The sequence below is a fragment of the Cricetulus griseus genome (genome assembly GCF_003668045.3).
Source record: "Cricetulus griseus strain 17A/GY chromosome 1 unlocalized genomic scaffold, alternate assembly CriGri-PICRH-1.0 chr1_1, whole genome shotgun sequence".
Taxonomy (NCBI): domain Eukaryota; kingdom Metazoa; phylum Chordata; class Mammalia; order Rodentia; family Cricetidae; genus Cricetulus; species Cricetulus griseus.
Window position 1 is genome coordinate 80,395,619 of NW_023276807.1, and position 16,785 is coordinate 80,412,403.

Genomic DNA, 16,785 nt, shown 5'->3' on the forward strand with positions numbered 1-16,785 from the left:
ATGGAGACTGAACTCTTGCACTGCCTGGTAGATAAGAGCCACACCCTCAGCCTTCTCTTTTGATGAAGTCTTGCTGTGTATTTCAAGCTAGCCTTGAATTTGCTCTGTGACCCAGACTTGCCCTAGTTGTTTATTCTCCTGCCTCAGCCACTCTGAATGCTAGAATTACAGGTCCACACCTCCAGGCCAGGCTTTAGCTTTCCTTAGAAGGCCAAATAAAGGTTCCTCTTTATTGCTATATAAATTCTCTGCTTTCCCAACCTTGTCTTGACCTAGCATGCATTTTAAGGACTCAGGACTGGGAGACTACCTGGTGGTAGGAAGAAAACTGCAAGATGAAGAAGATAAATGCTTACCTCAAGGCTAACTGAAAGAAGCATAATAAAGACATTACATATATAAGTACACCTATGGAAAGCAGATAATATATAACCTCTAGGATAAGAAAAGGAAAATAGCTGCTGGAAATCCACTTACAGAGTTAACAGAAGCCTTTGAATTGTTTTCTTTGGGTAGCCCTATACCTTCTTGTAGCTACTTCTCCTCCACACTGATGGGATGTCCTTCTATATACTATGAATATATGTTTCTCTTACTGGTTAATGAATAAAGCTGTTTCAGCCCATAGACAGGCAGGATGTAGCCAGGCAGGAAGTATAGGCAGGACTACCAGACTAGGAGAATTCTGGGAGGAGGAATGCAGGGAGTGAGTCACCAGGGAGATGCCATGTAGCTACAGGGAAGATAGGACTCTGAGCATTCACTGTGAAAGACTTAAAAATTAGCAAAGAAATATAGCCCAGAAACTGACCAAGGCTACTACTCTGACTTAGTGCTTGGAATTTACCAGTCACCAGAAATTACTCCCTTACAAGGCCATAAGATAACTGGGTACAAGAATTCCCAGATGGCCACCTTCCCCGAGGGGCTCATGAAGGAAACAGATTTCCCCACTGGCCAATGTGTCAAGCATTAACAATTAAGGGTCCCTGTGAAACAAAGAGATAGCTACCATTAGTTAGCACATCCTGAGGTCTGCAGGTTTTACAACTGGTGGGGTCAGGAGGCTATCTGATTCCCAGGCCTCAACGACAGAGAGTCGAGGCCCCTCCCTAAACTTATGGTTTTTGCCTTTAAAAATGCCTGTGCCTGGGGGATGGGGCTGCTCTCTAGCCTGCATGCTGAGAGAGCCCATTTGTACAAATGCCTACCTTTCATTAAAGCTTCTTGCTGTTTGCATCAAGTTTCTACCTCCTCATGGTGGTTGGGGTGGCCGCAATCCTGGGAAAAGATTCTGGGGGCCTGAGTTTCTGGGGGTCTTACAACTGGTAAGCCAAGACCATGTGGAAATACATAGATTAATAGTAATGGGTTAATAATTAAGAGAGAGTTAGCTAATAAGAAGCCTGAGCCATCAGCCAAACAGTTTATAATTAATATGAACCTTTATGTGTTTATTTGGGACTAAAATGCTACATACAGAACAGGGTGGAACAGAAACTTCTGCCTCCAACAATCTTTCCCAAATATTTATGATATATATACATGTATACACACACACACACACATATATATATATATATATATATATATATATATATATATATATGAGAGTTAAGAGGTGTGATCATTTTGTGAATCCACTTGCCTAAAATAATGAGGACTCTTTATTAAGAAGACTGAAAATGAGGCAGTCCAGTTTCCATCAGTAGCCTTACCTCATGTAAAGGGACAATGAATAGAGTTATAATTGGTGTTTTGTGCACATTGGCTTCCCCCTGCATTGCTAAGTCCTGAACTTGTCAGAGACACTTAGAGAAAACTGGACTAAAACACTTGTTAGCCCCTATGACAAAGGAAAAGTCATTGAGGCAGAATCTCAAAGGTTAAGTCCCTAAAGACAAGAGAAGCCTACAGCCTACAGCTTAGGGTGAATGCTCTAGGAGTTCTAAAAATAAAAGTCTGTTTTGATCTTGTGCATATTATAGAGCAGCAAAGATGGAGTTGTGTGGAAGAAGATGCCCTTGCACCATAGTTTATCTGAGAGTCTATGTCTAGGCAATACATATCCATGAAAAATCTATTGCAAGGAGAGAAAATGAGGTTTGCTTAGGGGTGTATCTTGAGTTGTTGGAATGGCTAGGTATTCTTAGGGAACAGAAAATTCTGTCCATGTCTCCTAGAAGATAGCAATGCAAATTCATGAAAAAAAGAACTTTACAAGTGTAGCTCACTTGGCACATGGCGAAACTGTCTTTTTCTGGTTTCAGCAAGTTGCAAGTCATCAACTCAGTATCAACTGAGCACACATATATGCATGCAAATGATCAAGCCAGCTCTTCTCCCTCCTTTGCTAGCTCAAGCTTTTGATAATTAAAGACATGTTAGTGGGGCAGAAAGGGAAATTAAAGTATCAATATAGTCATATTGCTAAACGTAAATGATGTGCTAGACAATGGTAGTGCACACCTTTAATCCCAGCACTGAAGAGGCAGAGGCAGGCAAATAGAAATCTGTGAGTTTGAGGCCAGCCTGGTCTACAGAGCGAATTCCAGGACAGTCAGGGACACACAGAGAAATCTTGCCCCCCAAAACAAAACACCCCAAAAGCAAAAAAAAAAAAAACAAAAAAAAAAACAGAAAACAAAACCTCTAGCGATGTTAGTATTAGGAAAATGAACATGGTAAGATTACTTTTAGATAGTAAAATAGTGGATTTTACCACATTTGAGGATTTAATACACATTTGCATCCAAATTCTACAAAATATTGCCTCTGAAAAGGCGTTACTGAGCCTGTGGGCATACCAACAGATGACATTTTGTTTATATATTTTAAGTTCTCTCTCTCTCTCTCTCTCTCTCTCTCTCTCTCTCTCTCTCTCTCTGTGTGTGTGTGTGTGTGTGTGTGTGTGTGTGTGTGTGTGTGTGTAGGAGCCCAGTTGTGAAAAAGTTTCATATCCTCTGGAGCCATAATTATAGGCACTTGTGAGCTACCTGAATGTCATCCTAGGAACTGAACTTAGTTCTAACCCCAACAGATGGCATTTTGAATTATATGGATAATCAATAATCATGTACTTTGGATGGTCATGCTCATATTTTGCAATGGTCTCATGCTAGTCAACATCCATTACTATGACAAAATACCTAAGGAAATCAACCTAAAGTGAGCAGAAAGATTTTGGCTCACTAGTTCAGGGTTGCAGAGATTGTTATTTTAGGACTGTGTTAAAGTAAAACATCAAGGTAGGAAGAGTATGTGGTAGAACAGGCTGCTCCCCTCATGGTAACCAGGAAGCAAAAAAAAAAAAAAAGGAAAAAGGAAAAAGAAAAAAAAAAGGAAGGAGGGGGGTCTAGGGCCAAGATACATCTTTTAAAGGCATGTTCCTCTCCCTGTGACCTATTTACACTCTAACTAGGTCCCACCTCCTGATAATTCAATTGAGTATGAATGAAAGACCCCGCCCCTTGGCTCGTTCTCTCTCTCGGTGACACTCCCGTACGCGCGCGCACCCACACGCCTGGCGGCTGGCTCCCTCCCAAGCAGGTTCACCCAGGAGGGGCGACCCAGGCACGCCCGCCCGCCTGGCGCCGCGCCCCGGGGCTGGGGCCGAGCAACGAGCACCAGGTGGGCCGGCACGAGAACGAACACCAAGTGAGCCGGCCTGGAGCCCTGCCCCTGAGCCCCGCCCGATGAGAAACACTCCGTCCCAAGGTCTCCGCCCCCAAGGTCAGCCATCTGGACACGGAAGGGAGGGGAATTGAGTCTGTTGTACCAGACACCAGACCTTGAGAATATGCTGATCTGGAATGGCTCTGTGCCTCATTTGAACCATCCAATAGAATCCCTGCTCCTAGCTTGCGCCTTTTTCCCTATATAAGGACCCCTTTCCCTTGGCTCGGCGCGCTTGGCCTCAGAAAAGCTAAGTCGCCCCGGGTACCCGCGTCTCCAATAAAGCCTCTTGTTTTTACATCCAGTTCGTGGCCTCGCTGATTCCTGGGTGTGGGTCTCCCTCTACAAAAGTACCTCTTCGGGGGTCTTTCAATGAACTCATCAATGAATTAATACACTAAAATTTGAATCCTGTTAGTCCAATTATTTCTCAAAAGGCCCAGAAATGAGGGTCCAAGCCTGTACTCCATAAACATTTGAGACATTTTATGCCAATGACAACATTTCCTATGCAAACAAATCAAAGGACACAAATGTCTGGTCAGGTTGTATTTCTGAAAGGCTTGATTTCAATTACTTGAATTGTATTGTTTTCAAAATTTTCATGCCAGTAATTGCTTTGGTCTCCAGGAATTGGGGGTTGAGGAGTTGTAAAAGGCCTTCTGGTTATATAAAACAAAATGTAGCTCTTTGGCAGGCAAAGTAGTTCCACTGAAGTAGTTTCCTTTTACATCATTACATAATAAAGATTTTTCTTTTCTAAATGTTTTGCCTGTGCAACATCTTTAACATTTTAATGCATTTAAATGATCTTGGCCTTGGAATGTATGCTCAGTAAATAGGACATTTTCCTTATCCCTTTAAGCATTTTATAACACCTAGCTCTTTGGAAAACAGAATGCTCACCACACCTAGGAGTTGGCATAAAACCATGAAAGCCTTTTTGTGTGTTGATGGTGAATCATTCATAGACTGTAAGATTTGGCAAAATAGCTTTGTTTGAAATCCTAATTTTCCTAATCTTTTTTCCTATTACTCAGACATCAAAGCTTTCAAAGAAGTCTAACTTCTTCTCAATCTTGTTTCCCATCACATTCATTCCAAAGATGTTCTTTCACTAGCTCCAAAATTTGTATCTCTATATTCTGTCAATTTTCATCTTGAAACATACATGCAGCATTATGGTATTAATCATAAAATTCTGCGCACGCCTTTAATCCCAGCACTCGGGAGGCAGAGGCAGGCGAATCTCTGTGAGTTCGAGGCCAGTCTGGCCTCCAGAGTGAGTGCCAGGATAGGCTCCAAAGCTATACAGAGAAACCCTGTCTCCAAAAACCAAAAAAAAAAAAAAAACCTAAAATTTGGAAAATGTTCTCAATGCAGGTTTACCTGCATTACTGTGCTCATTTGTATGTAATGAATTCATTGCCATTTGAAAGTCATTAACAGCTATGAAACTTCAACTTCATTGGAATGTTAGGAAGAGTTTGGTCACAAGGAATGTAAAACCCAAAGCTAAATGACTTAATTTATAAGGACCATTGATGGTTCATGGTGAATGGGAAAATGTATAGAGTAATAGCTTTAAGAACTTGCATTCTTTCTATCCTGCTCTTCTGATATTCTTTTCCTTTAAATCAGTTTTATAACTATATGGTTATAATTATAATACGGTTAGGATTTTGGCAAGGTTGTAATTATGGAATCATCACTCAAAACATTTTAATCAGTCCATAAAGTTCCATTAGCCTCCTGCTCCTCTTCAACCCAAGTTCTGGCAACTTCACTTAAATGGAACATTCTAATATAGTCCCACCCATGTCTCCTTCCTTTCACGGGGCAGGATACTTGTTAGATCCATCCAGGCTGATGCTTGTATTAGTAGTCTGCTCCCTTTTGTTACTGGGTGATATTTCCTCATATAAGATCGATGCATTTAGTTTATCCATTCACTAATCAATGGGAAATTGATTCTAGTTTGGGGCTTTCATACATTTAGCTTTTAATCAACATTTATATGCATGTCTTTGTGTTAATACAGGACTACATTTTTCTTTCTCAAAGGATGTATTTCATTTTAAACTGTGTGTTTCTTGGTATGTGAGTATGTGAAGATGTGAGTGCGGTATTCATGGAGACCAAAAGAGGGACTCGGAGTCCTTGAAGCTGGAGTTACAGGGTACAGGTAGTTGTCATCTGTCCAACATGGGTACTGAGAACTTTCCTTCTCTGCAAGATCCATATGTGCTTTTAATCACTGAGGTATGCCTTCAGTACCATTTTCCTTGAAGAAATATGCATGGGGATCATATGTTTAGTATCATACTAGCAGCTTATTTCACTTGATAAATTGTCAGTTACTTTCAATTAGCCATGATCCTATAATATGAAATAGAAAATTCCAAAAATAAATAATTCATAAGTTTAAAAATCACATAGTTGTGTGATGGAATCTTATCCTATAACACCCGTTTTATCTCACATATTCACTTTGTAGACATTACCTGTTCGTACAGTGAAGAATCAGTCATTTAATACATTTAAGGGTTTTCAGATTGACTATTAAGGTATTACATTGTTTATTTTCAAATTATCCCTATATAATAGCCCAATGTCATCTTGCAATACCCACGTTTGCCACCTCACTTGGTCGCATCATATTGATATTGTGTCACCTCATATTACAACAAGAAGAGTGAAAATATGGCACAGTGAGATATTTGGAGAGTGGGACCACTGTGCTGGTTTGAGTGAGAAATTTTATCAAAAAAGCCTCTGGCATTTGAACACTGGGTGCCTGTGGTGGTTTGAAAGAAAATGCCCCCCCAAAGGGAGTGGCCTTATTAGGAGGTGACTTTGTCAGAGAGGGTGTGACCTTGTAGGAGGAAGTGTTTTATTGTAGAAGTGGGCTTTGAGATCCCCTTCACACAGTTTACTTCCTGTTGCCTGTAGATCAACGATAAAGAACTCTGAGCTCCTTCTCCAGGACCATGGCTGCTTGCATGCCACCATGTCCCACAATGATGATAATGGACCAAATGTCTGAAATTGTAAGCCACCCCAATTAATTGCTTTCCTTTATAAGACTTGTCATGGCTGGGGCTGGAGAGATGGCTCAGTGCTTAAGAACACTAGCTAGCCTTCCAGAGGTCCTGAGTTCAATTCCCAGCAACCACATGATGGCTTACAACCATCTGTAATGAGATCTGGTTCCCTCTTCTGGCCTGCAGGGATATATGCAGACAGAACACTGTATACATAATAAATAATTTTTTTTTAAAGTTGCTGTGGTCATGGTTTCTCTTCATAGCAATAGAAACCCTGAGACAGAAGATGGTACCAGGGACTGTGGTGTTGCTGTGATAGGGATGACCACATTTTTGCTTGGAAGAATTTGCACTTTGGTATTTTAGGTTATGAAAGAAGTGGAATGCTTTAAGCACTGCTTAATGAGCCATACAAGTAGGAGCATGAAAGAGAACTGTGAGATCCTTGCTCAAGAGTTTTCAGAGGCAGTTTTAGTATGTTGCCAAGCGATTGTTCTTGCAATATTTTGGTGAAGAATGTGGTTAATTTTTGCCCTTATCTGAAAAGTCTGCCTGAAACTAAAAATGAAGAGCTTTGGATTAATTCCATTGTCAGAGAAAATCTCAAAATAGCCCAGCATAGACTATTCTGTGGTTACTAGTGTTAACACTACTGAAGATCTATAATGAAAAGGAAAAAACTGAGCTGGGTGTGGTGGTGCATGTGTTTAATTCCAGCACTCTGGAGACAAAGGCAATTGGATCTCGAAGATTGAGACCAGCCGGGTCTACAGATTGAATTCCAAGACAAGCAAGATTAGGCAATGAAGAAAACAATGGTAAACAGAAAGCTGGTAAAGATGTAATTGAATGAGGGGACCATGTTCCAGCCCCAGCAAACAGAAGAACTTGGCAGCTTAGACCATGTGGTTTATAAAAGGGATTACGGAATATTCTTCTACAACTAAGGAATGCCACTGAGGTCAGTTGTGTATCAGGAATGTTCCTGCATGGAGTTCTAGAAAGGCCGTTGTGTGATGCTGTGAAGGTGAAGCCTGGATTGCCTTGGAGACTCCAAGATGTTGGATATTTCAGAGCTAATGCGGTTAACTACTAACAGAGAGTGGAACCAGACCAAGAGAAAGAAGTGTGTTGTAGTTAACAAAGCAGAAAGGAGTTGGAGATCTGAAGAGTGTGATAACATCAGACATGGAGATGCAGAGTTTGGAGTTTGTTCAGCTGGTCTTAGGTTTTGCTTTAGTCCAGTATTTCCTTACTATGCTCCCTCTCCCTGGATTTTGGGGTTGTAATGTATATCCTGTACCATTATACATTGGAAGTATGTGATCTGCCTTTTGATTTTGATTTTACAGAGGATTATAGTTAAGAGATTGCATGAATTTCAGAAGAGACTTTGACCTTTAAACTTCTAGATATATTTGAGACTGTTATAGACTATGAGAACTTTTAAAGTTGGACTGAATGGATTTTTGCATTATGATATGCCTATAAGCCTTTGGGGACCAGGGAATGGAATGTAGTAGTTTGGAAAAAGAAAAAGGACCACAAAGGGAGTGGCCCTATTAGGGCGTGTGACCCTGTTGAAGTAGGTGTCCTTGTTGGAGTAGGTGTGGCCTTGTTGAAAGAAGTGTGCCACTGTGGGGGTGGGCTTTGAGGTTTCCTTTGCTCATGCTATGCTCAGTGTGACACACTGTTCACTTCCTATTGCCCGAGGAAGAACCCTCAGCTCCTTCTCCAGCACCATATTACCTGCAAGCCACCAAGTCCCACTGTGGTGATAATATACTAAACCTCTGAAACTGTAAGCTACCCCAATTAACTGTTTTCCTTAATAAGTGTTCCCATGGTCATGGGATCTCTCTACAGCAATAGAAACCCTAATTAAAACAGTGCCCAATTAGTGGACCTATTCCTGGAAGTAATACACTACTGGAAGCAGGCTTTGAGATTAAAAGCCGTCTGCCATCTCCAGTTTGCTCTCTGTGTTTTGTTCTTGTGATTCAGGATGTGAGCTCTCAGCTTTCTGTCCCTGACACCATAGCTGCTGCTTATTGCCATGCCATTGTTCCATCATCATAGAGTCCTATCCCTCTAGAAGCATAAACCAAAAACAAACTCCCTCTTCCTTAGTTGCCTTTGGTGGTGGTTGGTATACAAGAGGAATGTAAAAGACATAATCATGTGTACATAACTTTGTGGTTTATTATTATAACTGTTTCATTATTAATTATGATTAACTTCTATGTCTAATTTGTATGTTAAATTCTTTCAGGTAAAATAAAAATTATCTTAGCTCAAAAATGACCTTATAAGGAAAATAAAGAATCACAAAATTTGCAAGGTTTGGCTCTACTATAGTTTCAGATTCCCCTGGGAATCTTGGAATATATTCCCTGTTGACAAGATGGAGGTGTTAAGTCAGAGCCCAACAAATCATTTTCCAAAGTGTCTGGATAAGCAGTATAAGGGAGCCCTATTTCCTCCACATCCTTCCCATCACTGGGTATCTTACCAGTGGGAGGTGTGTATTTCTTAGTGTGTGTGCATGTGTGTGTGTACTTTTTAGTGTGTGTGCGTGTGTGCATATGTGTACTTGTGTGTGTGAGTTGTGTGTGATGGAATGGGTATATGTACTTATTAGTGTATAAGTGTGTGTGTGCATGTGCAAATGTGTGTGTACTTCTTAATATGGGTGTATGTGTGTACTTGTTAGTGTATGTGTGAGTGTGTGCATATATGTTGTGTACTTGTTAGTGTGGGCGTGTGTACATGTGTGTGCTGGTGTATGTGGAGCCCTAAGGTTGCTGTCCAACTTTATTTTTTGAGACAAGGCTGGGGGTGCTAATGTGCTTCAGTGACCCAACTGTTTCTGTTCCTGTCAACTCATCCCACCCCACCCCATGGTGCTTGGTTTATAGTTTGTTTGTTTGTTTGTTTTTTTTTTTCTCTCTCTCTCTGTCAAACTCCCTTTCCTCAGATTTTCACATGAGTTCTGGGAGTCATCAGGTCCTCAAAGCCATACTTCTGCCCAGATCTTTGTCAACTGAGCCACCTCCCTAGCCCTTACCAGTGTTGCTCTTAGTATTTTAGAAAGAGAGATTTGTTGTTTTTGTTTTTCTTTTGTTTTTAAGGCAGTATCTCTCTATTATGTAGCTCTATGTGTCCTAGAACTCACTCTGTAGACCAGGCTGGCCTGGAACTCAGAGGTCTGTCTGCCTCTGCCTCCCAAGTGCTGGGATTAAAGGTGGCTGCAGCACAGAGATTTTTTTGTTTTGTTTTGCTTTGCTTTGCTTTGCTTTACTTTGTTTTTGATGAAGGTAATTTTAGATATCCAGCATTAAAAAATAACTTTTAAATACATGAACTCAATCGGCACAGTGTTTTTTTTTTAAGTTTTATAGTTTTGTTTCCTATGTTTAAAGTAGTCTGTAACCAATTTCACATTAATCTTTAGTTGAGGTTTTGCTTTATCTTCTCTTTCTATCTTTAAAAAAATTGTTTTTGAACATGCCACTAACCACAAATGTTAAGAATCTTACATTTTTGTTATGTTGGATTTATATTTGTCATTCCCTCATGGTCATCAGGAGGCAGAACAACAGCTGGAAGAGGCCATTTCTTTCTAGAACATTCAAGAAATTTTTGTTTACTTCTTAGACCTAAACTGGACACATTCTACTTACCACTACCCATCCCTGGAATGGGAATACTTGCTTTATTAACCTCACAAGATAATGGTATGTTTTTGGATACATTTAAGGGCCTTGACTTCAAAAGGACATACACTTTACCTGCACAGCAGGCTATGATAGCTAACCTTTGTTGTCACCTTCCCAGCACTGGAATCACCTAAGACACAATCTTCGGGGCACTCAGGTGAGGGATTTTTCTGGATCAGACTACTAGAAGCAGGAAGACCTGCCTTAGATGTGTGTGGGGTGAACCTTCTGGTAACATCCCAGACAGGACAGGAAAGGGACAGCTTTGCTTTGACTGCTTGCCATCACTCTCACTGGCAAGTTCATCTGTCCTGTTTTGAGGTGTTCCTTCACCAACATCAAAACTAGTTTCTTTGAGATTCTGGTGTAGACTACAGACCACTAGTTTTCCAAGAATCCTCCAGGTCTCAGTGTCAGATTGGGACTGCTGAGACAGTTAGAGTAAACTGAGTAACTCCTGGATTCTTGGCCTCTCCAGTGTGAGACAGTCACTGTGGGACTGGCCAGATAGAATGTTTAAACCTATCTAAGAAATCCCCTCTTAATATACAGATTCACTCTATCATGCTGTTCCTTGGGAGACCTTGCTCCCAGCAAGCATTTGATTTACAGAGGAAGTCAGGCAGTTGCCAGTAAAGAAATGGCACAATGTGCTGGTGTATACTAGCTGATACTGGGAAGAAAATGGATAGGAGCTGTCAGGTATGCAGGTGGCTTGGAAGCTAAGGAAGGTTAGTTGGAAAAGACTAAGACGATGTTGGAATACAGGTCCCAGGCAAGTGATGAGGTAGATGGTACAGATAATAGAGGGGTTCACAAGGAACGATAAATGCAAAGGTGCTAAGAATAAAAAACAAGGAGGCCACCATAGTTGGAAAAGAAAAGGAATTGGGGAATTTAAATGCAGATGTGGGCAGGCAGATCATTTTAGGAAAGTTTCTCTCAATCACAGGCAGTTTGGCAAAATTTGGTGATGTCTAGGGAAATTCTGGTTGTCCTAATCTGTGCTTGTCCCCCACCCTCTCATGAGCAATAGGGACTTTCCAGCCTGATCACCAACAGTGCAGAGAAGCATTGCTTTGGGTCAAAGCAAGGGCTGGCTCATAAATGAAGTAAATTAGAATGACACTGCCAACCATTTAAACTAAGCTGCTACTTACTTTACATCTGTCATTTTTTTCAAATAAAAAGCTTGGCTCCTTGTTGTAAGTAAACCAAGGGAGCAGGAGGGCCAGAATCATAGACATGTTTCAGAGTCCTCTGATCCCCACCCCATGTGTCTCATGAAGCCCACGCTGCATGGAAACTTCCTGAGTAGGGAGGGTAACCTTAAACCTCAGTCTTTCCTTGTGTTGGAATCACAGGCCTGTGTCAATAAGCCATTTACTGTGCTGAGGGCTTCCTACAGGCCATACAAACACCAAGGAAACTACACCCCTGTCTCCAAAAGTCTTTTGAACAAACCCTTATATATCCTCACCGTCTAGTGCCCTTAAAAATTAGCCTCATGCCATCTTCCACTTTGGGGGTTTGATAAAATTGCCAATTCCTTACTTACCAATTTAGTGAAAAGATGTTAATACCACCAAGCCACTACCATTACCACAGTATTTCAGCCAAATTTGAAACTAATTTTATTTAATACTGTCCAGGAAAATGGAGATTGGCTAGGTCCATACCTGGGATTCACAGAGTATGGCCGATAATTACATTACGCAGGCGCTTACAAAGGCAAAATCCACAAAACTATGTACTTCCTGCCTTCCTCCAATCAGGGGCAAACATACAACCTAAGGTACTTCTTGCCTCCTGCATATGGTCAAGCAAATCCTGTGCAGCTGGAGTAAACAAAATTGTTTGCAGAAGTGAAAACATGTGGCTTGTGACATGAACAGTCACCACCATTGGAGGAAGTTATCTGTTCTTGGACAAGTGGGGTTTACAAGTTAGAGGCATTTTTGTTTTATAGATCTCTTAAGCACAGCAATTTAAACTTATAAAGCATAACTTTAGCCCTCACAGAGAAAGCATCATTTTTCCTTTCAGCATTTGCATTTTGGGTAATTATTGACTGTTTTAAGGTAAGGAACTTGTGTTGTTTAAATAATTGTTTTCTGGAGATTTTTTTTAAACTCTAAAATAGAAACTCACTATGCATCCTTAAAGAACTAGAGATACACTTAATAGTGTATTTGTTGTCACAGTAACCTTGAAACCCAATAACGAATCTTTTCCATTTTACAGACGGGTAGGTAGAAATGTACTAACTAAATTATATTTTAAACATACCCAACTAGGCTGAGTCACAAGCGCAGTCACAGGCTGCTGCCTGAGAGTTACACTCAGATACAGCCCCCCACCCCACCCCGGCCCGGCTCGGCCCGGCCCCCAGCTGAGGTGCACTCATTTATTTAATCCAGATCCCTTGGGGCTGGGTGGGTATGCCTGGCTGCTGGGCGACCTCTAAGTAAGGGCTGGGCCAATTTGAAAGCGGTTGGTACTCAGGACTGGTACAGGAAGTCTTCATTTCTTCCTATTCAAGTGCTCCTCCTGGTTTCTCCTCCCCACGCTACTCCGATAAATCTTCAGACAGACCTGGGAGGGGTCAAGTACCGTCTTGTCTTCCCCGGCCTCGCCCTCAGAGTGGGTCGGGGCAGGCCCGGTAGCCTCGGGCGGCCTGAGCTGCGGGGAAGCGCCCGGAGCTCGCCCTGCCCCTGGGAGGTGCCTGGCGCGGCCCGCCCACCTGTTAGGCCTCGGCCCCGCCTGGTCGCTGAGACCGGCGTTTCGGGGACTGGGGCGGCAGGTCAGTCTTCCCTCCCTCCCTCCATCGCCGAGCTCCGGTGCCCGGCGGGTGGCTGCCGCGTGGTCCGGACGGCTGCAGGCCGGGCCTGTGCTCGCTCCTGGGTACCGACGTGCCCGGAACCCGGTCGGACGCATCTGCACCCCCGGGGACTGTCTTGTCGGGAACAGGGCCGCCGATCCCCCTGGGAGGGGTCTGCACCCGGCGAGCGCTTCACCACCGTGCCACCGGGTACCCCAAACTTCATGTATCTTTTTAGCTGCCCGCTCAAAAGTTGTTCTAGGAAGACTCGAAAGTTTCCGCCAGCAACTTTGGCGTGGGCGCCACGATGCCCTTGCTCGGTTAAGGGAAGCCGGAGACATATATCCCACTTCGGCAGCGTGCCATAGGTGTTCATGGTTTAGATTTCCCGCTCCGTCTGTGGTTGTGTTAGTAGGGCGGCCTCGCTGGGCCCTGGGTTCAGTAAGTGGAGGAGGGAGAAATTCTACTTAGGCTTTAAGAGGGAAATTTTGTACTGTGTGTTTATGAGTCATTTTCATGAAAGTGTCTGTCTATCCTGGTTAGATTTGTTTGTCGTTAACTTTTCACCTCCCAGGGTCACCTGGGAAGAGGGAACTTGAATGAGAAAAAGCCTTCAGTAAGTAGATTGGCCCACTGACCCACTTTTGGAGTGACTGATGGAAGAGGGCCCAGCCCACTGTGAGCCCTGCCACCCCTGGGCCGGTCCTGGTGTGTGTAAGAAAACTGAGCCGCCAAGCCAGTCATTAGGCAGCCTTCTTCTCTGCCTGCTGCTTCAGTACCTGCCAGGAATTCCTGCTTTGAGCTCCTACCCTGACAGCCCTTCAGGATGGACTGAACTAAAATATGAAATAAACCCTTTCTGTCCCAAGTTACTTTTATTGTGTTTATCACAGCCATAGGAGCCAAACTAAAACAGGGTTTTTCAGTTTTTTTTTTTTTTTTTTGTCTAGAAATACTAAGAGGATCATGGTTACTTTCATGTTTTTTTTCAAGCATTTATTCTGATATTTATTAATTTAATTGTATACATGTAGAAACGTTTTTGGCCAACCTCCAAAAGCTCCCACTAGTAATTTGTTAATCTATACGATAGTTGATTAAGGCTTTATGGTTTTCTTATGGATTATGGAATTCCTGTTATCTGTACATCTATAGTCTCTAAGGCAAAGCTGTTTTCCCATTGATGGGAGTGGGTGAGAAAGAGGGCATGTCAGAAAACCAGAAATAGCCTGAACTAGCCAGTGGCCTGATCTGTCAGATTAGATAGCCAGGAAAACCCTTGCTTGGTGGTCATAGTGTCTGATCTTTGAATTTAAAGCCACACCACCCCCTCTCCAGTCACTAACAACCTTACTTTAACATAGCATTCTCAATAAATGAATATTTACATGTGTATGAAATAGCTTTCTTAAGGTATATTATGTAGTATTAATAAATCCTTAAGCAGAGTTTTGAAGTATTGCTTTAAATGAAACAGACATTTTTTAAAACATTTCTTTTTATTTTATTTATTTATTTATTTTGGTTTTTCGAGACAGGGTTTCTCTGTGGCTTTGGAGGCTGTCCTGGAACTAGCTCTTGTAGACTAGGCTGGTCTTGAACTCACAGAGATCCTCTACCTCTGCCTCCCGAGAGCTGGGATTAAAGGCGTGTGCCACCAACGCCCGGCTCTTTTTATTTTTAAATTTGTACATGTGTGTGTTTGTGTATTGGGTATGTGTCTGTGAGTACAGAAGGCCAGCTGCATCAGATCCCTGGAGCTGGAGTTACAGAGGTGTAAGCTGCCCTGTGGGTGCTGGGAACTGCATCATGTCCTATACAAAAACTTCTTGTGCTCTTAACCACCTGCCATCACTCCAACCCCAATATATAGACACATTTATATGTGGATTTCTGACTTGAATATGGTGGATGGCCTTCCCTACTTGGAACTGAGCTTATGGTCCTAATCTTAATTCTGGGGAAAACATTGGAAAAAATGAGTTTTAATGCTAGAGTTTTGTTTTTAACTGTTTATCTCATCCCTCTGCTAACAGATGTGATGGCACCAAGAAGAAAAGAGAAATACAAGCTTCCTGTTCCACTCCCAGAAGGCAAAGTTCTGGATGATATGGACGGAAACCAGTGGATACTGGGCAAGATGATTGGCTCTGGAGGATTTGGACTGATATACTTAGGTAATGTATGACTAAATTGCCAAATATAATTATGGCAGTAATCATTGTAACTATGGTAACAATGGTATTTTAAGAGCTAAGTGAAATAACAGAATTCATAACTATTTTAAAGTAATTTGAAGTTAGTTAATGTTTAGTGCATTAACTATAAACATTAGGTTCAAACTATAACTGACATTACATGTTCCCTGTTGTCTTTTTTCCCCAGTAACTTGTAGAAGACTTTAGAGAGCATAATTGCACAGCCAGACAGAATATGAATTTTCTTTTTGAGAACTTGTTTTCACTGATTTTTATAGCTCATAAACAACAACTGTATAAATATAAATATTAAAAAAACTTATTATATTATGTGTATGATATCTGTAGGACATGTCACAGGGCACCTGTGGAGGTCAGGGGACAACTTTGCTTCTCTCCTTCCACCTTTCTGTGGGTTCTGGGACTTAGCTCAGGTGGCTACCCAGCTTTACCTGCTGAGCTGTACTTCTGGCCCCTAATGTATGACTCTTCATCATTAGTGTCTAGGCAATCCTAGGGCCTAAGTATTTCATGACTATGTTCCACATAAAATTAAGCCTTAGTGACTAAAAGCATCCATTACATGGGATAAATGAACTTCTCTTATATAACTGGAGTTTAGTAGTTATGTTGTTCTGGGGAAAACTCACAAAGTAGTTGCTAAATCACCTTCTGTGTGTTATGATACCGTGAGGGAACCATGCTTGGGTGTGCTTCTACACTGCATTGAAATGTTTAGAAATTACATTGAACTTAAGAGACCATATAGAACAGTCTTAATGCTGTGGTGGCACAGGGAAGGTATCCCTGTGTGGTAGTGTTTGATGAATAAAATACTGGTGATTAGAAAAGAATAATCTGGGTTTTGGGTATAGTAAGTAGGTCATGAAAGATTTGGGTACCATGATTTCAGCAACTCCCACCCCAAACCAAAACCACAACATAAGATTCTCTTCTGTATATTCATTCACTCTACAACTGTTTCTGTAGTTGACATCTTTGGGGCTTGTGCATGGTGGCTCATTCCAGTAATCTCAGCATTTGAAAGGTGGAGACAAGGTCAGCTTGGTCCATGTCATAAGTTCTGGGCCAACCAGGACTATGTAGTAATATCATGTCTCAAACAAACAACCAAACAAACAAACAACATGAGGGAAAACAACCCACAAACAAGGAAATAAAAAGAACAACAACAACAAAAGGAACCTCTTTTGGGGGAATTCTGGATTCCTTCTCAAACAAACATGTTTCTGGATCACGAATGGTTAAAATATCACTCTTGATGTTTTCTCTTTGGTATTTGTTTATTTCTCAAATAGCTGAGG

At 41.8% G+C, this 16,785-nt stretch overlaps 1 protein-coding gene across 2 annotated transcripts in view; it reads left to right on the forward strand.

Moving 5' to 3' along the window:
• The first annotated feature begins 13,089 nt into the window (after window positions 1-13,089).
• Window positions 13,090-16,785, forward strand: part of Vrk2 (VRK serine/threonine kinase 2) — a 107,838-nt gene continuing 104,142 nt past the window's right edge. The window contains exons 1-2 of one of the 2 annotated variants that reach the window (XM_027387991.2): window positions 13,090-13,244; window positions 15,299-15,439. In XM_027387991.2, the coding sequence (XP_027243792.1) occupies window positions 15,304-15,439 (136 nt within the window). In that variant the 5' untranslated portion in view covers window positions 13,090-13,244; window positions 15,299-15,303. Of the gene's footprint in view, window positions 13,245-13,339; window positions 13,473-15,298; window positions 15,440-16,785 lie in introns of those variants that run through there. The other variant, XM_027387992.2, reaches the window with a different exon arrangement.